The 21,325-nt window shown below is 36.7% G+C and overlaps 4 protein-coding genes across 4 annotated transcripts in view; 1 reads left to right on the top strand and 3 right to left on the bottom strand.

Annotated features, from left to right (window-relative positions):
• Positions 1-8,340, bottom strand: part of LOC125239629 (dynactin subunit 1) — an 89,923-nt gene extending 81,583 nt beyond the window's left edge. The window contains exons 1-2 of the mRNA XM_048147248.1: positions 8,210-8,340; positions 7,293-7,476 (exon numbers count right to left, since the gene is read on the bottom strand). Of these exons, the coding sequence (XP_048003205.1) occupies positions 7,293-7,466 (174 nt within the window). The 5' untranslated portion in view covers positions 7,467-7,476; positions 8,210-8,340. The remainder of the gene's footprint in view (positions 1-7,292; positions 7,477-8,209) is intronic.
• A 300-nt stretch (positions 8,341-8,640) lies between these two features.
• Positions 8,641-10,335, top strand: LOC125239626 (BRCA1-associated RING domain protein 1-like). Its single transcript, XM_048147245.1, has one exon. The coding sequence runs from the start codon at positions 8,730-8,732 to the stop codon at positions 10,245-10,247; it is 1,518 nt and encodes a 505-aa protein (XP_048003202.1). The 5' UTR covers positions 8,641-8,729; the 3' UTR covers positions 10,248-10,335.
• Positions 10,336-11,387: 1,052 nt separating this feature from the next.
• On the bottom strand, positions 11,388-12,219 carry LOC125239628 (eukaryotic translation initiation factor eIF1). The gene has a single exon (XM_048147247.1). It carries the CDS (start codon positions 12,074-12,076, stop codon positions 11,744-11,746), a length of 333 nt encoding a protein of 110 aa, XP_048003204.1. The 5' UTR covers positions 12,077-12,219; the 3' UTR covers positions 11,388-11,743.
• A 140-nt stretch (positions 12,220-12,359) lies between these two features.
• On the bottom strand, positions 12,360-12,948 carry LOC125239627 (protein D2-like). Its single transcript, XM_048147246.1, has one exon. It carries the CDS (start codon positions 12,918-12,920, stop codon positions 12,360-12,362), a length of 561 nt encoding a protein of 186 aa, XP_048003203.1. The 5' UTR covers positions 12,921-12,948.
• Between the last annotated feature and the right edge of the window lie 8,377 nt (positions 12,949-21,325).

Consider the following 21,325-nt stretch of genomic DNA (forward strand, 5'->3'; position numbering starts at 1 on the left):
GCTCATTTTTCTATTTTCAACACTTTTTGATGTTTTTAAATCAAAATCATTGATACTATTACACTGATCTATACATAAGCATTCAATATTTGTATCTTTTGTCTTTTCTACATTAAATTCATAATCTTTTGGCGTTTTTTCACATTTCTCCATTTTTATCGCTAGTTTGACAGCTTTCGTAAACGTTAACTTCTCTTCTTTAACCAGTAACTGTTTGATATTATTATCAAATAACCCAAATACAAACTGATCACAAAGAATACTGTCAACATCTTTGTAATCACATTTTTTTGTCAATTTCCTCAAAACTGAAGCAAAATCCATGATTGATTCATTTTTTTTCTGCATACATTGTTTAAATTCAGTCTCTTTAAAGTGAAATTTTGTCTCAAAATATCTCTTCATAATTTTTACAAGTTCCTTAAAAGATTTTTCTGCAGGTTTCTTTGGTAAACACATCTGCACTAACAAATTATAGGCATCTGTACCGATTAGTGTTATTAAGGCAGCCACTTTGAGTCGTTTTGGTATTTTATTTAGGATCAAATAATGTTCCAAACGGTCAATATAATGTTCCCAATTTGAAGATAAGTCAAACGGTTCTATTTGTCCAAAAGTCATTGTATAACACTTTTTCAATCACATATATCAACAGGATTTCCTTATTTATCTCACTATCAACTAATGTTTATTAAAAAATATATATTTGTCAAATTATAAAATAGATACCACACTTGTGTTTCTATACAAATGTAAAACTACCTCCATAAATAAAAATTAATAAAATGTCTAACTACCCACTATTTTGTATTGCAAATGTAAATCATTTTCATGGTGTAATCTGTCCTTTTATTTGTTTTAAGAGGAAAAAAAATATTATGCCTGTGTGGTGACGGGTTAAGAATTTCACCACCCCCTTTCTTCCCGTGGGTGTCGTAGAAGGCGACTGTGGGATATCATGGGTTAAATTGTGGCGTAAGCGAGAGGCTGGCAACCTGTCACTGCAATGTCACAGTTCGTTGTCTTTCAACCACTTATTTGCCAAGAGTGGCACTGAAGCTTTAGTAGTTTCATGAGCTCTGCCTACCCCTTTATGGGAAACAGGCGTGATTGTATGTATGTATGTATGTATGTAAAAAATATTATGCTGACATTTAATCAAAAACATTAATTAGGAACAAAAATTTGTATGTACATTAGATTATATTTCCTAATGTATTGGCCTTTAATTAACAATCTAGGAGATTTACTAAATACCTAGGAAAATAACTGAGTGGCTAATTTAACCAAGCACTAAACTCACGACTCTCACGAGTGGGACTTAATTGGCCTATTCAATTTATGAACTGAACTGTCATATTATGTGGGTATATAGCGAAACTGTATTGGTGTGATCTACCCGTCTTTAGAAATAAAGAATCAGTCATTGCTCGATCTTGTAGTTTGATTGATATGCTCCCTATACTTTTACATGGCGCAGCCGGTTAAAGTGGTAAAAATTGTTTAATTTAGAAGACGAAAGTTCAAGAAGTTCACGTTAATATCAACAAGTGAAGAAAAACCAGAGATGGAATCAGTGCTTACTCCCCCGTTGCCGTTTAAGTTTGAGGAAAATGTAACCAACATGGCGTTTGGTACTTTGTGTGAATCGTGGGAGAAGTGGAAGAATGGGTTTCAAATATACGTGAAGGCATGTGAGCTTAATAAGAAAAGTGAAGAAATACAGATGAACATTTTCCTACACGTCGTAGGGGAACAGTGTCGTGAGATAGTGGAACAAAGTTCTACGAAATGTACAACGTTAACGGCTTTAATAGGACTAGTCGATAATCATTTTAAAGCGAAAAAAAATGTAACGGTCGAGCGTCATCGGTTTTTTACTCGTCAACAAGGTGAACATGAGTCCATAGATCAATACGTCTTTGAGTTGAGAAAGTTGGCTCAGTCGTGCGAGTTTAGTAACCTAAGTGACGGATTAATAAAAGATAGACTCATCTGTGGAATCGTTAGTGCAGCGATAAGGGAGCGGTTGCTACGCGAGGACGACCTCACTCTCGATAAGGCGTTAGAAATATGTCGGGCAGCTATAGTTTCGAAAATGTATTCGGAGGACATAAAACGTGAGTGTAGTAGTGAGATAAAAAGTAATGAAGTGTGTGCGGTGTCTAACAAAGAAGTGTACGAAATAAAGCGGGCAGGTGCAAAGGTCGAGGCGGGCTCGAGTTCCGGACGAGGATGGCGCGGGCGCGGATGGTTGCCTGGCGGGAGCGGGGCGCAGGGCCGTGTCCAGCGCGCCGGGGCCGGCCGCGGCCGGCGGCCAGCACCGCGCGCCGCCCGCGCAGCGCGGAGGGCGGTGCGGCCAGTGCGGCGGGGTGCACAAGAAGTACGACTGTCCGGCGTATGGCAGGACCTGCATGAAATGTTCCAGGCCGAACCATTACGCCAGGATGTGCAGGGTGTACATGGTGGAAGAGTCTGATGAACAGGTAAATAACATAACAAACCGATGTTGTTGTGACTCTTGTGAGGAGTGGAACACCGAATTAAAAATAAATAATGTACCTGTATATTTCAAGTTAGATACGGGGGCAGACATAAATATACTGCCTAAAAAATATTTAACCAGATTAGGTATTTCGAGTAAAGATCTATTAAAAACGAATACAAGACTTACTGAGTACTCGGGCGCGGGTATTAATGTCATAGGCAGGATTTTCTTACGAGTTAGGTACAAAAATGAGTTGTATATATTAGAGTTTAAGATTGTTGATTTAGATTCCACGCCGATACTGGGACGGTTTGCGTGTAAAGATTTAAACTTGGTTAGGCGAGTCATGGCTGTGGAGGAGTCAAACGATAAAGTTCCAGGGTTTGTAAAGGAATTCAGTGATGTATTTGCTGGTATAGGTTGTCTTCCGGGCGAGTATAAAATTCAATTAAAATCAGATGTAGTACCGGTGATTCATGCACCGAGGAAATTACCATTTGCGATAAAAGATGCGGTAAAAACTAAGTTGATAGAAATGGAGGCCCAGGGGATAATAGCTAAAGTTGAGGGACCTTCGGATTGGGTTAGTAGCATAACGGTAGTTAAAAAATCAAACGGAGACTTACGAATCTGTTTGGATCCTAAGGAATTAAATAATGCTATAAAACGGGAACATTTTCGGCTTCCAACCATCGATGAAATAGTATCAAATTTATCAGGTGCACGATACTTTAGCACCCTGGACGCGAGCTCAGGTTTCTGGCAGGTGCGGCTCGACGATACAAGTAGGTATTGTACATTTAACACGCCCTTTGGACGGTACAAGTTTCTAAGGATGCCATATGGCATCTGTTCTGCGTCCGAAGTGTTTCACAAAAAGATATATGAAAACTTTGATGACCTTGAAGGGGTATGTATGTACATAGATGATTTATTAGTGTATGGTCGTACTAGGGAGGAGCATGATCTCAGGTTAAAAAATGTATTGGAAAGATGTGCGAAAGTGAACCTTAAGCTCAATAGAAATAAATGTCGGTTTGGGTTGGAAGAGATAAAGTATTTAGGTCATCGCATAACAAAGGACGGCCTGAGTCCGGATGACTCACACATATCAGCAATAAAAAATATGCCTACACCTTCTAATAGGAAAGATATTGAACGATTTTTAGGTCTTATTACGTACGTAGGAACGTTTATACCGAACTTGTCAGATAAGACGCAACCACTAAGGCAGTTATTAAAAAAAGAAATTGAGTGGCATTGGGACGAGCCCCAGAGTAAATGTTTTAACGATCTTAAGGAATGTTTAATGAAAAAACCGGTATTACAATATTATAGCATGCATCAGCCAATAACTATTTCAGTAGATGCAAGCAAAAGTGGCCTTGGGTGTTGTTTGTTGCAGAATAACCTCCCTGTGTGCTATGCCTCCAAGTCCTTAACTAAAACGGAACAACGGTATGCGCAGATTGAAAAGGAGTTGTACGCTTGTCTGTTCGCGTGTGAGCGTTTTTATCCATATATATATGGGAGATCGGACATAACGATTGAGACCGATCACAAACCATTGATAAGTATAATTAAAAAGCCTATAGTAGACTCACCATCTCGTCTTCAAAGAATGTTATTAAGGTTACAGCGTTATACGTTCAAATTGGTATATAAGCCGGGTAAACATCTGTACATAGCGGACACGCTGTCGCGCGCATACGAGCCGGCTCACCCCGAGCACGCGGGCGCGGGGACGGGAGGCGAGTACGAGGCGCTGCACGACGAGGTGTGCGCGGTGCAGCGCGCGCTGGCCGACCTCGTCGACGACCACTTCACGGACCACCAGTTCCTCAACCTACAAAAACAAACTGACACCGACGACGAGCTGGTTCACTTACGAAAATGTATCTTAAAAGGATGGCCTAATGATAGAAAAGACTTATTAGAGGTACTTAGGCCGTATTGGACTTATAGGGATGAGTTAACTGTAGCACAAGGTTTAGTTTGGAAAGGGGATAGAATAGTGATTCCTAAGTCTCTAAGGAAAGATATGTTAAATAAAATTCATATAGGACACATGGGTAAGGAAAAATGTAAATTACGAGCGAGGGAAATAATGTTTTGGCCGTGCATTAATAATGAAATAGACAATTTAATAAATAACTGTAATATCTGTCTGTCGCACAGAAAAAATAATCAAAAAGAAGAGTTAATTCCGCATGAAATTCCAGATGAACCTTGGGCAAAATTAGGCGTAGATTTATTTCAATTACATGGGGTCGATTATTTATTATTAGTTGACTATTACAGCAAGTTCATAGAAATCACTAAGTTATCATCAACGACGTCTGAACATGTAATATCATCCCTTAAAAATATATTTTGCCGCCAAGGGATTCCTAGAGTAGTTATGTCAGACGGGGGACCGCAGTTTACGTCCTCAAGTTTCAAAAGGTTTGCTGATGAGTGGCAGTTCACTCATAAAATGTCGTCTCCGAGATACGCACAGTCTAACGGACAGATAGAGAGAACAATACAGACCGTTAAGAGTATTATGATCAAAACAAATGAAAATCGCACTGATTACAGACTAGGGCTTCTAGAATATCTAAACACGCCTTTAGCAAATGATTTGGCATCGCCAGCTCAATTGCTGCAAAGTAGGAAAACGAGAAGCATAATTCCAATCTCTCCTAAATTGTTAAAACCAAAAATTCAAAATTTCGTAAAAAACAAATTGGCTTATAAAAAGCACATACAGAAAAAATATTATGATCGCAACGCGAAAACCTTCCCGTTTTATCAGTGGCCGATAAAGTTAAAGTTTTAATGGACCCGAATAAAAAAGGTTGGTCATCGGGGACCATATCAAAGGTGTTAGGCCCACGTAGTTATAAAATTAAATTAGTAAACGGTAACGAAATAGTGAGAAATCGTAGGCATATTATTAGTGACTCGCCACAGAGAAATGACTCGCCTGATGTGGACTTATTCTTTGACTTAGATGACGTAACGCCGTCCCCGTTATCAAGCGCCACTGATATTGCCCCGAATGTAAACAACACTGTACCTAATCCCGGTAATAATATTGTTACTCGTTCCGGCAGGATAGTGAGGGCTCCAGATAGATTGGGAGACTGGATATGACAACATACCTACTTAAATCGGTGCTCCATCAAGGATGTAGAAAATTGGATGTATAATAAACACATAAAATTGTAAATAAATAATGATACTTGCCTACTTACTACATGTTACTTAACATATAATAAATTGTGAATTATTTATTTGTTGCATGAGTTATTTAGCGTCAATTATATCTACATTAAATTATATTGCTTGAACTTTGTAAAAAAAAAAAGAAATGAAATATGTGTTAATTCAATCATAAGTAGGTATTATTTATGCACGAACAATTAGGGTCGTAGATAAAAATATAGGTAGTAAAATAAGCACACTTGTTGTAAAAATATAATAATAAAATAAATTTAAGCATGTTTAATGCACGATACTGTGATTATGTTAATAAGTAATTATAATCAACATGTATTCTATAGAAGCGAACTATTATCTTGTAATTTTGTACCTGGTACTCTTTACTCAGTGAAAAAGTATTGCAGAAAATTCATGGAATCGTTATCATACCAACCATTGTTTAAATGAATATGCCACTATTTTGAATGTCATGTTAGCTCTGTTAAATAACGAAGGTATTGTTGTTTAGAGATATACCTACTGCTAAAATAACTTTTAATTTTGAAGTCTGATATGTTATTTAAAAATTTGTAATTATACATCGTTACATTAAGAGTCATTATATAAAAAATAAATGCATGCCGAATGGCTCATGATTTGTACTTTTGTCGATCGAATTGTATAATCATATACCTATTTATTTTGTTATTTTTGAAGAAGGAAGATGTCATATTATGTGGGTATATAGCGAAACTGTATTGGTGTGATCTACCCGTCTTTAGAAATAAAGAATCAGTCATTGCTCGATCTTGTAGTTTGATTGATATGCTCCCTATACTTTTACATGAACAGTAATTTAATAAAAGATCTAGACATCTAGGTGGCTGGCTAACTTAACCATATGACTGCAAAACGAGTATGAAATCTTAAATGCCGGCAACACGCTTACAACATTTTTGGTGTTTCAGGTGTCCATGGGTAGCAGTGACCGCTTACCATCATGCGACTTGTCTGCTTAATCCATATCCATACTAATATTATAAATGGGAAAGTGTGTGTCTGCTTGTTTGTCCGTCTTTCAGGACAAAACGGAGCGATGAATTGACGTGATTTTTCAAGTGGAGATAGTGGAAGCGATGGAGAGTGACATAGGCTGCTTTTTGTCTCTTTCTAACCCTACACTTCCCTAAAATGGGGGGTGGAAGTTTGTATGGAGCATTCCACAATTTCGAATTTAACGCGAGCGAAGCTGCGGGTAAAAGCTAGTAAGTAAGTAAGTAAATATTCTTTATTGCACCACAAGGATAACAGATTACAAATAGCAGACATTAAACATAGGTAGCAACAGTCGGTCTTATCGCTGTAAGCGATCTCTACCAGACAACCTTAGGGTAGCAGGAAATAAAGAATAGACATTTTGAAAATGGTAGTGCAAGAAATAATTAAAGGAATAGGAAAATTACACATACATTAAGTTAAATAATTATATACACCAATATTAAAAATAAAATATAAAAATAAATAAATAAAAATAAAATATCATGTACACAAACAAAAGTATAAAAGTAAAGTATAAGTACTAGTATTGCATAAATAAAAGTTCCAAAGTGTTACTCACAGTAAAATAGGCATGACCCCGGATGGTGCCATTATTCTTCCCCTTGGGCTCGTCGAGGATGACCCCGATCCACTTGCCGGTGGCGAAGGTGGGGTGCCCCACGTACGCCACGGAGCCCTTCACGTCTTTACCCACCACCTTCACCCGCTGTCCGAGTGTTAGCTTCTCTGACATCTTGTATCAACTGCAATTTTAAAAAATATATTTGGTACAGTTTGTATCATTTCATTTTTTTTTCATTAGAATATGTATAAGGTTTTTTGGTTGTTGTTACATCTATTCATGTTGTGTTGTGGATACAAATAAAACTATTTATCTATCTATTTAATGTAGTTATTTTCTTTTTCTTTTTAATTTTATAGTAATGAGTTTCAGTATTCCTAGTTGTGGCAATAAATATTTTGCTTTATATGTATACAATTAGAGATGTCTATTAGCACAGACCAGATTATTGAGCCAGAAGCACTTATTATAGTTTAGGTACTGTTGCTACAGCAGAACATTTTTCTAATTTAGAATATGATAAGTTTTTCAACTCTTCCACTTCGAATGTCACAGAAAAGAGTTTTGCACTCCTGCAATTCAAAGAGAATGCACAACATCATTTTGTTATTATTAGTAAGTATGCATATACTTATTCCTAAAAGTACAGAGACAATTTTGAAGAGATATATACATAATTATATGCACAAATATTTTCAATGATAGCAGTTTCCGATTTCCTAGTCGCTTCATAAGCAGATTATTGGATATTATACTACATAATAATTTCTAACATATAAGAATTACGATAAATCGAGGCATAGTAGAAAATAGGCGAATTTAAGGTAAAGGAACTAGCAAAAAAAAAACGAACATATGAGTAATACTGCATACTCTATAACTCGTTCATAACTGTAAAAGGAGACTCTACATACCAGGGTGTTATTCGCGAGAGTATAATTGTGCCAAGATGGTACAAGATTAAAACATAATGTTTCACGTTTATTAACAAAACTCAGTAACAATAATACACGAAACAGTATTGACGAAATTGGACATAAGCGAATTAAGAAATGTCAATATACGTCAAAATTTTGAGACGGCAAAACGTTTCGTTATTGCAAAGACTTGAGCAAAAACAAAAATTTATTCGTTCAAAGAATGATTATTGTGCAATGATTCAACTTTAAGTAATTAACATCAGCCATTTGATTAGGGAGTTTAAATAGATTGTAAACAGAATAGCTCAAAATACTGCACTTTGCAAATTAATTTTATATTTTTACTTTTTCGTGCTGTTTTGCTTATCCACGTCTGTCATTAACGTTTTGTTTCATTCACTGTTTCACTCTAGCTCTCTGCTCACTCTACCACCACTCTACTGTGAATTTTCCCGCTCATATACGCAGTTTTATAAATTTATTAATAGTTCAAAACTGTAATATAGTGTTAAAAATGTCTAAAACAGAATACCATAAACTGCTTAAAGCTCTGGAGGACATGAATAAATGTTTATTCTGTGTAGAATGCCATCAATTTTGCCAAAATCCAGTGACTCTAAGTAAATGTTTTCATTTGATCTGTTCAGAGCATTTTACAAATTTGTCTCATTGCCCGAAGTGTAAAGTTTCTCTAGAAGGCTGTATAACTTGGTCGGACGACAAATTAAGTGATGCTATTCACGCCGCGAAGAACTTGTCTGTAATGTTTGAACCTCTTAATGAATACAGTTCTTACGATACAGTTGTTTCTGTCCAATCGTCCGTAGAAAAAGCTCCAAAACCTGCTTCCGATCAAGATATTTTGAATACTTCGACTTTATCCTTAGCTTCGAATATTTCTAAGTTTAGTAAAATAACAGAGAAAAGAAACAACAAAGGTGAGACAGCATTACACATCGCCTGCAGGATGGGAAAAGCTGACAAAGTCACCAAACTGTTGAGCGAAGGAGCAAGTACGAACAATAAAGATAATGCCAGCTGGACTCCGCTGCACGAGGTAGTGCAGAATGGACGGCAGGACTTAGTTAAGCTTCTGTTGAGACACAATACGCTAGTTAATGTGCCAGGACCGGGCAATGAGACTCCCTTACATGAGGCCATTCGGTACAACCACATAGACATTGCTAAAGACCTGGTTACTCATGGAGCGGATATTAATGCTAGAAACTGCAAAGGAGAGACGCCCCTGACACTTGCAGCTCCTGATATAAGAGCAATTATTCAAGATACTGCTGCAAAAAGAATAATAACTGAAGACAGTTTTGATTTGGAAATTGTTCAGAGACAGATAGAGCTGGATTGTGAAGATATCAGGGTGTTCTGTGTGTCACAGTCTCGCTTCGTCACCAACAAACTGAAAGCCCTCACGAAACATCACGGCAACCTCCATGTTGAACAAAAATTCACTAACAAAGTAACACATCTCATAGTTGACGCCGAAGATGGCATCTGTGACTCCAGCCTCGAAGTCCTACAAGGCATTGTCAATAATTTATGGATTTTAACTTCTAAATGGGTGACAGCATCTACTGATGATAACTTAGAATCCTTTGAAGAGTATGAAGTGCTAGGTGTTGGTGCTATTACGTACAGAGGCCCAAATAATGCTCGCTACAACAAATATAAGCATCTACCCGGCATTTTCAATGGCTGTCACTTTTACTTCCATAATTTTAATACAAAATACAAGATTTCAGATAAAATAGAGGTTAACAAAGCTATTTTAAGCAAGCTGGTTACGGATGCTGACGGAGTAGTCCTAAGGCGGGCTCCAAACCCGGAATCTATACCAGAGGCAGAGAAGCTGGTGCCGTATCATGCCCAGAAAGACGGCAAACTTTACAACTGCTCGCATTACATTATATACAAGGATTTGTATGAGCCGCACTACAACATGGCTCATTTGAAGGCTCTGCCCATTGGCTGGCTCATTGAGTGCATTGAGAAATACCAGCTTTGCGAACCTTGGTGATGAAACATTGGCTTCATTGTTGATTTACATTCATAAATCATTATTTTTGTAAAATACTTTTACAAACATAGAATGACCTATTTTATTAACTTTTAAATTTTTACAAAAGCTACTTACCTACCTAGTCAGGGTCTCCATCCCTCTTGTTATTGTCAGTCATTAGATCTGAGTGCAATTTCCAAAAAGTGCCTATATATGCCAACTTTCCTACATAATTTCATCAAAATTGGCTTAGGAAATTTTTGTTGAGCTGTGTTAATGTCTTCTACAAACGAATACCTACCAAACCAAATGCATGTAATTTACTAATGTGTGCAATTAACAATAGTTTTGAAATAGTTGCACTAATTAAAAAAATATTGAGTAAGAGTGTCCTAACAATGACGCAGAGTCATTAGCAACTCTATGTCCTTGAAATAATGATCAAAACTGCTCAAATGTGCCACAATGGAATGTGGGGGTGTCATTGACATTGTTTTCATACTTCGTGACGTCACGGCTAGCCAGATATGGTCGAATAAAATTGCTCATCATATTTAAACGCTAAGAAGGAACCAGCTATGCCCTAATGACTTATGACACAAGCAGATTACAAACACCCTTGAATTGAATTTCCTGTAGCAAAGGTGACGTTTTCCTGTATACCTCTCGCTCTACGATAAGTCGTGTGAAGGTGACAGTATTACAAGTTCTCAACTTTGAAATAGACTTGCTGAAATCAATTCTAGAAAGATACAAAACTTATGATTGAAGAGTTGTCCTCGCCGCTCGGACGTTTCCTAAATCGAGATATGAGTCATATAGCGAAGTCCGCCAGCCGTTATGCGTCACGTTATCAATGTCAGACAAATGAATTGTTTACTCGGATAGCACGTTTAGACTCAAAATACTAGGAAGCAGTCACTAAAGAAGCTAAATATTTAAAAAAAGTTAGAGGACACCTTGCAAAATTACACGAGTTCGTAATGAGAGTAGGTCGCATGGCAACAAAAATATGCAGAGTTCGCGTCGCGTGACAACTTGGAATTGCCGCAAAGGCGCGAACTCTCGTTCCTACTTTCACTATTACCTGCTATTGACGACATCAAATCCCGTTATATTTCGTCTGGAAGTGTACCCGTGGCAATAAAGAAACCAGTATTCTTAGAAAAACATGTTTAATTGAGACACATCATATAATCATTACAGCAATTTAATAAGTATTAATGTCGTAAAAAACAAAGTGATTATTACTATTTCGTTCGGCGTACAATTGCAACTAAAGTTTTCCAGAAACGCGGGAGCGTCGCTCGAAAATATTTACTTTATACACGGGAGTCAGAAAGGCACAGGGCGCGGGAGGCCTAAGCCTCGTTATACGATTTTCTCTGTAAACATCAGTGCTTTCTAAATACATTTTCGATAGGGTTATAACGCGCACGTTCTCATTTTATTTAGAGGACTATGATGATTTCACGATGCGGACATGTTAGGTCGTCGGACGACCGCGGCGCGGCTTAGAAGCCGTGCACCTTGAGCTGCTCGGGCTTAACCAGTCCAGACTTGGTGAGCCACTGGCAAATGTTCTCGCGCTGGTCGCCTTGTAACTGAAGCACCTCTCCGTACTCGGGATGCTCGACCACGGTCCCGTTGCACGCGAACTCCTTCTTGCATGCCCGCACGATCTTCTTCAGGTCATATTCCGATGACAGACCCTGCACCGTCGTCAGCGTCTTACGCCCGTTCCTCTGCTGGATTCGGACGTGGACTAATCCATCTTGAACGTCGTCTTCCGAGCTTTTGATAGCATCGGCGAACGGGTCGAATGTGTTGAGATTCTGGATGGACATACGATTGAACGTACAGTCTCTTTGTTCTAACGAAACGCTGCGACACGACGCACGTAAAATGTCACTGATAACCGATGTGGGTTGATGATCGCACACGGCAACGACCAATTTACGCAAACTCTAGAAATGTAATGGCGGACGATATGGCGGACCGAAAAAATGAGAATGTCACGCGGAGGCGGAAATTGTTATCGATCGATACCATAGACAATACAATTTTTACTTTTAAATTAAAAGCACACTATTCACTATCTTTCAAGAAATGTTAAAGTGAACAAAATAATTAATCTTTCAGTTTTGCATAGAGTTTAGGTACGTAATCATCCCATTGGGCCACATAAAAATTTCCAGCGACAGGAGAACCAAGTTTGAATTGCTGAGCAAATTTAGCAATAGAAAAGTTGCCTCTATTTTTTCCAGAGGTACATGGCAATTTCGGGATTTTCGAAAAATCACACTTTTCCAGCTGTTTAAATACCAAAAAAACATATCGATGAAGACCAGTGCCTTTTGGAGGTCCGGATCCTATGTATTCAGACAAAACTTCACTTTTATTCATATCACCTCCGTGAATATTTCCCACCAACCAATGATGCCACTCTCTAAACTTCGGTTTCTCTCGACTCGGTGCATCTGGATCAACCATAGCCAGAAGATAATACTCTGTATCTTTAGCTGCCCACTTAACTTCAGGCTTTTCTTTGACTTGCGTGGGGGTTAATTCTTTTCCCGTCTCAACATTAACACCATTATTGTATTTAACGGTCAGTAGATCGGAAGGCGCCGTGTTTATTACATCAGGTAAAACACAATGTTTCTTAAAAAGCCCTTGGAGTTCTGACATTTTTTGCCTTTAATCTTGTGCAACGCAATACCTACAACTCAAGGAAAATGTCAAATGAATCACGTCAATTCTATTTATCTTGTTACTAAGGAAACAAGGAAAAGCATGTTTTGTAACTACTGGAAATTCTAATAGTTTAAGTTTTGGTTTATGTCTACTAAAACTTGAAAACGGCAAATGAAAATTGTCAAAAATTGTCTTGTTCAAAAAATTTCAAAGTTTAAGTCGTGAATGAATATAACAAAAATTATTTAAATTTTCAGACACATTTTTCGTTTTTCAATGATATTATAAAAATATAAAGAAAAATACAGCTATAAAGAAAGCTGTTCATGTGAATAACATTGTTTATGGTTACAATTTTTAATTTGGCAACTGGAATCGGTGTGACCAAACTAGAAAAGGGATAGTTTCATCAGCTATCAAGCTAAATTCAACTTTATTGATTTTGGATACAGCTCAAACTACAATAAACATCAGTGTCCCATCAGCGCTCTACCGCGAAATACAAATGTTTCACGCATTGCATATTATATTTTTTTTTTTTTTTTTTTTAATTTATGGCCTGGATGCGAGTCCTTTAAGCCAAGTCTTTGTTTTATTATGTTTAAAGCACTTCATTTAAACAGTTTTATGGCATATTATGCACTAATAATTTGTTTTAAAACACTTCACTTGTTTAAATCTTCAGCGAGGTATTTTTAATATACTTGTACAACGGAACGTAACTGTCAACGTTTTTGAGAATGTCGGCAAGGCGGCGGGGGACATTATTATTAAACACTTCACTTAATTCACTTGCGAGGATAAGTCTTTCAAATGCAAACACTTGACATTTAAATATAAGGTGCTCCACATCTGCAATACTACCATTCTGGCAGTGAGGACATGTACCATCGGCTATTATTGAAAATCTGGCTAAGTGCGCTGGTGCACGATTGTGACCAAACCTTAATCTGTTTATGGTGGTTATAAAACTTCGACTTCCCATCTTCATCTTCTCATACCAAGGTTTTCCAGGTAATTCAGATTGAATACTAGCATACCATCTTCCTTTTGTTTCCCTGTCTCTGGTCCATAATTCCATCCATATATCAACAACATCAGTTTTAACAGAGGCATGACAATCCGTCAGGGGAACTCTTGTGGCACATCTAACATCCAATTCATGGATCCCTGAGTAAGCAGCTTTGTCAGCAATTTCATTCCCTGTTATACCAGTGTGGGAAGGAATCCACATAAAATTTATATGTACATTATCATTTTTGAACTGTAATAGCATCATTTTAATTTTGTACAAAATGAAGTTATCCTTGTAATGCAACTGATTATTTTGCAATCCATAAATTAAGCTAAGTGAATCAGTAAAAATAAAGAAATGTTTATATTCTGACACTCTCATTATAACTTTCAGGGCCTCAAATACTGCATAAGCTTCAGCTGTGAATATGGAACATAAATCGTGCAACCTAAAGCTCTGTACAAATTTAGTTTGCGGATCATACACTGCACTTCGCACATGAGATTCAGTTTTACTACCATCTGTGTAAAGGTTGTAATAATTAGGAATTAGCGATAAGAAATTTAGGAAGTCAGTATTATTATTGATAGACTTTGTACATACGGTTATGTTTATAACTTTACTATTAAAATTATCTTCATAACATGGCCAAATTTCATTTTTATATACATTAGAAAATTTAGCTTCCACCTGTAAGAGTATTGTTGTTAGCTTAGGGAGTTGGGGATGACTCTTTATTCTTTTAATTATACTCTGATTGTTTTTAGCATATATCTTAATTAAATATCTGTAAGCTAACAGCACCCATCTGACTGGTAGAGGCATTGTTTTGGTCTCTACTTCCATTGCTCTTATTGGGGTTGAACACATTGCCCCTGATATTATTCGCATTGCTTTATTTTGAATTATTTCTAACTTATGTGTATGACAGGTATTCATATGTACAAGAAAACTATAGTCGAAATGACTTCTGACAAGGGTTTTATATAGTAAAGACAGTACTTGAGGGTCAGCACCCCAAGATATACCTGCAAGACATCTCATAACATTTAAACCTTTAACGGAATTAGACATTATATGTTTAGCATGTAAACTAAAATTTAAATGATTATCTATGACTACACCTAAAAATTTATGGGATGGAACTTCTCTAATTATCTCATTATTATATACAATATTTACATTTGATGTATCTTTGCTCAATATTAATAACTTGCTTTTGTCTGGATTTATTTTTAAATGTAAGTAATTGTTGTAATAAACATAAAGTTGATTTAACGCATCATTAATATGAGCTTTAGCTACATCTAAATTTGAATTAATAGAATATATTACAAGATCATCTGCAAATTGCAGTATATTAACATTAGAAGTATTTACAAATGAGTTAATCTCACTAGTGTATAAATTATACAATAGAGGAGACAGCGTTGCTCCTTGCATAGTGCCTTTGAAGACTTGTCGTGGTCCGTGTAATATGTTATTAAATTTAACATACAGCTCTCTATTATCTAAGAAATGAAAAATCCATTCGCAAAGTTTTCCTGGGATATTAAAATTGGACAGAACTTTTACTAAAATTGTAGGGTCAACATTATCAAATGCCCCTTGTACATCTAAAAATATGCAAACAGCATGTGACTTGTTGTAATTTGCTAGTTTTAAATCGGAGATAAGAGATATGAAGCTGTCAGAACAGCTTCTACCTCGTCGAAATCCATTTTGAAATGAAGGCAATATGTTGTTGGCCTCCACATACCAATCAAGTCTAGTTTTAATCATATTCTCAAAAACTTTACCTACACATGAAGATAAGGAGATTGGTCTATACGAATTTGCCTCACTAGGTGGTTTGTCTGGTTTTAAAATAGGTATTACACACTGTGTTTTCCAGGATTGAGGTATTTTCCCTTGTAACCAAAGTAAATTCATGACTCTTAATAAAACTTTTTGACCGTTAATATGTAGTTTTTTTATAAGAAAATATGGTATATCATCTAAGCCTGGGGTAGTATTTTTCCTAGATTTCAAACTTCTAACAAATTCTTCCCAAGTAAAAGGTTGAATAAGATACCTAGACTGATCATTATCGTTGTTCATTTCGAAAAAACTTTCTAAAGACCTACAATCGTTATTATTACCTTGACTAAGTTTATTTAAAAATGGTTCTATAAATTCATCGTTTTTATTTACCTGCTTAGATTTTAGTCCTTTAAAACGTTTAATATTATTCCAAATTAACCCAATTGGTGTACATCTATTTAAAGTTCCACAAAAACTACGCCAACTATTAGTCTTTTCCTCAGATATTGTTCGTTTTTTAAGAGCAACGAGTTTTTTGTAAGTTATATAGTTTTCTAAGGATGGATTAGACCTGTAATATTTTAATGCCTCATAGGCTTTAATGACACTGTCCTGACATTTTTTATTCCACCAGGGAACCGGTGGTCTGCTAATGAAATTATTAGTTCTAACAAATTTTGGAATACACTGTATTTTTAATAGGTTGAGTTCAGAAATAAATTTCTCATATGACTCTATAGGATCATTGTCATTTAAAGGAAAATTAGAGAAAACCTCTTCTGAAAGCTCTTTATACTTATCCCAATCAGCTTTAGCATATATAAATTTATCTGTCGGTTCACTTACTTGATACTTTTCAAGAGAGGTCTGCATACTAATTATAGTAGGATAGTGATAGCTACCCATAGGGTCATCATGGACTTTCCACTCACAATGAGGTGCTAGACTTGCACTGCAGAAGCTAACATCGATCGCTGAAGGATTTCGATTGGGGTAAGTTACAGTTGTTGGATTTCCATTGTTTAAAATACACAAGTCTAAGTCACTAATAATGTCAAACAAAGTGTTACCCCTCGGTTGATTAGAAACGCAGCCAAATTGCATATTATATTTAATTGGCGTTTTTACCCGCACTAGTTCACAAAGTAGTACATTTCTTGTCAGGTCGAAACTTCAAAGGGCCATATGTAATTATGTACTGAAAAACGTCTCTCCCTCCCTTCGAATTTCCTCTTTTCCACACTTGTATCATAGTAAAAATACCGATTCGTCAGCTCATTTACCTTAGAAATGAGACTCGACTTAAATAAAAGTTTAAGACGTCTCATTAATTTGGAATGCATATTATTTGATTATATGAAACCTTCTTTCGTTTTCTTTCATCCCCTTGTTTGCCAGGAGTGGCACTGAGACTTGAGTAGTTTCATGTGCTCTGCCTATCCCTTCATGGGATACAGGCGTGATTGTATGTGTATGACACCTTGATTTTTTCCTGTTATATGTTTTTTGGGGTCAAAACCGCCAGGTTAAAGTGGGACTGGGCAGGCCATGTACGGCGTATGCAGCCAACACGCAAACGCCCGAGGGGCCAGCCCGGAAAGAGATGGCGGGATGACCTGGACTCCTTTCTCAACAACTGGACGGATGCTGAACTTAATCGGGAGGATTGGAAATCTAGGGGAGAGGCCTTTGCCCAGGAGTGGGACACTATAGTCTATAGGCTATAAAAAAAACCGGCCAAGAGCGTGTCGGGCCACGCTCAGTGTAGGGTTCCGTAGTTTTTCGTATTTTTCTCAAAAACTACTGAACCTATCAAGTTCAAAACAATTTTCCTAGAAAGTCTTTTATTTACAAAGTTGTACTTTGGTGATTTTTAGGGTTCCGTACCTCAAAAGGAAAAAACGGAACCCTTATAGGATCACTTTGTTGTCCGTCTGTCCGTCCGTCCGTCCGTCTGTCAAGACCCTTTTTCTCAGGAACGCGTGGAGGTATGAAGCTGAAATTTATATCAATTACTCAGGTCTACTGTCCCTTGAAGCTGTGAAAAAATCAAACTTCTAAGCCAACGCAATCAAAAGATACAGCCGTTTATGCCGCAAATTTTCGACACTTGCAAGGGAATCAAAACCTACAGGGTGCTTCCCGTGAACTCAGAATCTTGAAATTTGGTACGAAGCAACGTCTTATAGCATAGATAAAGGAAAAATTACGAAAACCATAAATTTTTAGTTACATCACATAATATATTTTTTTTTAATAATGAACGAACTTTGTAAACCTTGCAGGTTTGTACGGAACCCTCGGTGCGCGAGTCCGACTCGCACTTGGCCGGTTTTTTTCATATTTTTTAAACATATGGTTCAAAAGTTAGAGGGGGGGACGCACTTTTTTTTCCTTTAAGAGCGATTATTTCCGAAACTATTAATATTATCAAAAAATGATTTTAGTAAACCCTTATTCATTTTTAAATACCTATCCAACAATATATCACACGTTGGGGCTGGAATGAAAAAAAATATCAGCCCCCACTTTGCATGTAGGGGGGGTACCCTAATAAAACATTTTTCCCATTTTTTATTTTTGCACTTTGTTGGCGTGATTGATATACATATTGGTACCAAATTTCAGCTTTCTAGTGCTTACGGTTACTGAGATTATCCGCGGACGGACGGACGGACGGACGGACGGACGGACGGACGGACGGACGGACGGACAGACAGACATGGCGAAACTATAAGGGTTCCTAGTTGACTATGGAACCCTAAAAATGTGTTTTTATTTTTGTACATTAAAATGTATTACTACTACTACTACCTTGTAGATTAGGGTGGCATGAAAAAGGGGTAACAAAAAGACGAATAAAGTTTGTACTGACATTTTTATTCCAGAACAGTTTATGTAACTACATACTATGGTCACAGTATAATAAAGAGTACTGTGGTATGGTGAACATGATTGCAGATTTCTACTAATATAACTGTATACATAGATATGTTGTGTGAATGAGTAAATGTTAAACTAGATAATTATTATGTATCTCTTTTTGAGAGTTTGAATATTTGGAAAAAATTGAGACAGGATTTAAAACTTCATTGACTGCATAAAGATAAGAAGATCTAAGATCAGTTTGTAGTTATTCATTAAATTGAACAAGCTATTATTATTCACTAAAGTCACAGTATAGTAAAGAGTACTACCGTACAGTACGGTCACTCCCGCTCCCCGCTGAAAGTGCCGCCCACCCCCTCTCGGTTACCTCACAGTTACCGCCTGTCAAAAACGCGAACAGTCGACCTGTCATATTTCACTCACACAAGCATAGTACGCGTTCACCTACACGAGGTTAGACTGTGTGCTAGGAACGCGCCTCCTTCATATATTTCATCCCCAGTGTCTGAGATGTGGTACAGGCATAGTTAAGTGACATCTAGCGACAATCACGCGTCAACTAACGTAAATTATCAGTACTGCTACTTGTCAATAGATGTCGCGACGAACGAAAAGTCTAATGCTCATCAATTTTTAGCTGATGTTACAATAGTATTAATCAGTATTCTGCTTGTAATATAAGTTCTAAACTGTTCTAATATTAAATTTTTGCCACCTAGTATCGAGTAGTGGTACTGATATTTCACGCTATTTGACGCGTGATTGACCCGTGATTGTCGCTAGATGTCACTTAACTATGCCTATACAAATAACTCGCATTTACTGATGTATGGAGTTACAACTCTTCCCTTTCGTATTCTGAATTTTGGTGGGCTGCAGATAAGGCAGTGGGGCAGGAAAAGCGACTTCAACTTCTGCCCCTGAGATTCAAGCACAGATATTTTCAACATGCTTTAAATGCATAATACTATCAGTTGTCATTGATGGATCATAATTGCTAACCTCCATACAAAAAGTATAGAATCACAGAATATATAATAGTACAAGTACAGTCAACCAATTGGAACCCTAGGCCACTCTACAACCATGTCAAAATAACAAGCTGTAAGAGATTTCTTACAATCGATTTATAATGTCACTATGACATAGTTCTACAGTGGCCTAGCGTTCCAATTGATTGACTGTGCAGAAGGCTCACTCCTTTGATATTCACAAACTGCTGCCATTCTGAATTCTTACCTACAACTTACGGACAAAGAAACAGACACACACACTTTCCCATTTATAATATTAGTGTGGATTATGCTGGCTTTTTTCTACATAACTACAAGTAAAATCAATTCATTAATGATTAAAATTATAATGATAATCTGAAAGGCAGGAATAACCTTCTAAGAACACTTCAGGCGTACAATTGTTTAAAAATACACACTTGCTAAGACTGTATTTTTAACTTAGATTTTAAAAGTGCAACATCGACAATTGATATACACAACAAGTTCTCTTATTATATTTTATAGAGGAGCATTCCATGAAGAAGTCCAACATTGTGCCACAAAAATGTGAATTATCTACAAATTGACTGGCACAAGAGTATCTTTATCTAAGGTAATGTGCAAAATTGTGCACAGAAACATGATCACCTGATTTATTGCACTTTAAAAATCACACGAAAATAATAATGCGTTGGTATGGGACAGCCCATGGAATGCTCCTGTATCTTTCGTTCAGAGGAAGTGATGAACCTGCATATGACATCAAACATGTTCATTCAGCTTTCATTCCGCCATGTCTATCCTTCGCTCGTGCCATAAGCGTCTCTATCGTCACCGGCTGATGCATCTTCTTGGTAATATTATCATTTTGCACTTGCAACAGCACCTCCTGAGTATCATTAAGTCTTTTACACAAATTCTCGATTCTCATCTGCTTTTCCATAATCTCCGCTTTAATATCTTCAATATTCAACGCCATGTCGTCGATATCGAAATGGGGTTGTTTTCTTTTTCAAAATTTGCGAAGCTTTCTAGTCGTAGTTGGAGCAACTGATTTTCAACACGAGAAGTTTTGTGCTGGTAGTCGATACACTTCTTTCCGAACTGCTTGCGAGTCTCCACGACTGCAGTCATTAAATTCTCGCATCTTTCCACTAATGATAGCTCGTCTACGTCTGAAATAAGAATGTATAATATAAAAATTAAACATTACACTTTTAGTGTGTACACATTGGATGAATTGTATTAAATGAAGTACTAACCCATTCTTTACAAGCTTTTTATTAAATCTTGTAAACAGCCGTGACTGCTCGTTTTGTAAGCGTATAAAATTAAAAACAATCTAATACAATCCTGAGAGAATCTTGAAAAAGACGTTAATTTTGTCAATCCATTGTCAATCTGACATTTGAAGTGCATTTGAACCTATGGAAGTGAAACATCAACAAAAAATTTGAATTCATGTGGCAACATTGTTGTGTGTTTATTTTTAAAGGTTCTTTCATGTGCAAATAGTACATACAAAAATAAGAAGGATAAAAAATAACATTGAAACAATCAAAAAAGTGAATACAATTTAGTGACATTCAAAAAGAGTGAAAGTTTATTATAAATAAATCAATCTGTTTTAATCCTCAATTGAATTATTTCTTCATAAATCTATCTGTATAAAGTACCTTTTTCTACTAAAGTTGCCA

Source organism: Leguminivora glycinivorella, chromosome 26, assembly GCF_023078275.1.
Source record: "Leguminivora glycinivorella isolate SPB_JAAS2020 chromosome 26, LegGlyc_1.1, whole genome shotgun sequence".
Taxonomy (NCBI): domain Eukaryota; kingdom Metazoa; phylum Arthropoda; class Insecta; order Lepidoptera; family Tortricidae; genus Leguminivora; species Leguminivora glycinivorella.

Bases quoted from the DNA above. Each gene is read 5' to 3' on its own strand.
- LOC125239626 (XM_048147245.1), top strand. From the start codon at position 8,730: ATGTCTAAAACAGAATACCATAAACTGCTTAAAGCTCTGGAGGACATG.
- LOC125239628 (XM_048147247.1), bottom strand. From the start codon at position 12,076: ATGTCCATCCAGAATCTCAACACATTCGACCCGTTCGCCGATGCTATC.
- LOC125239627 (XM_048147246.1), bottom strand. From the start codon at position 12,920: ATGTCAGAACTCCAAGGGCTTTTTAAGAAACATTGTGTTTTACCTGAT.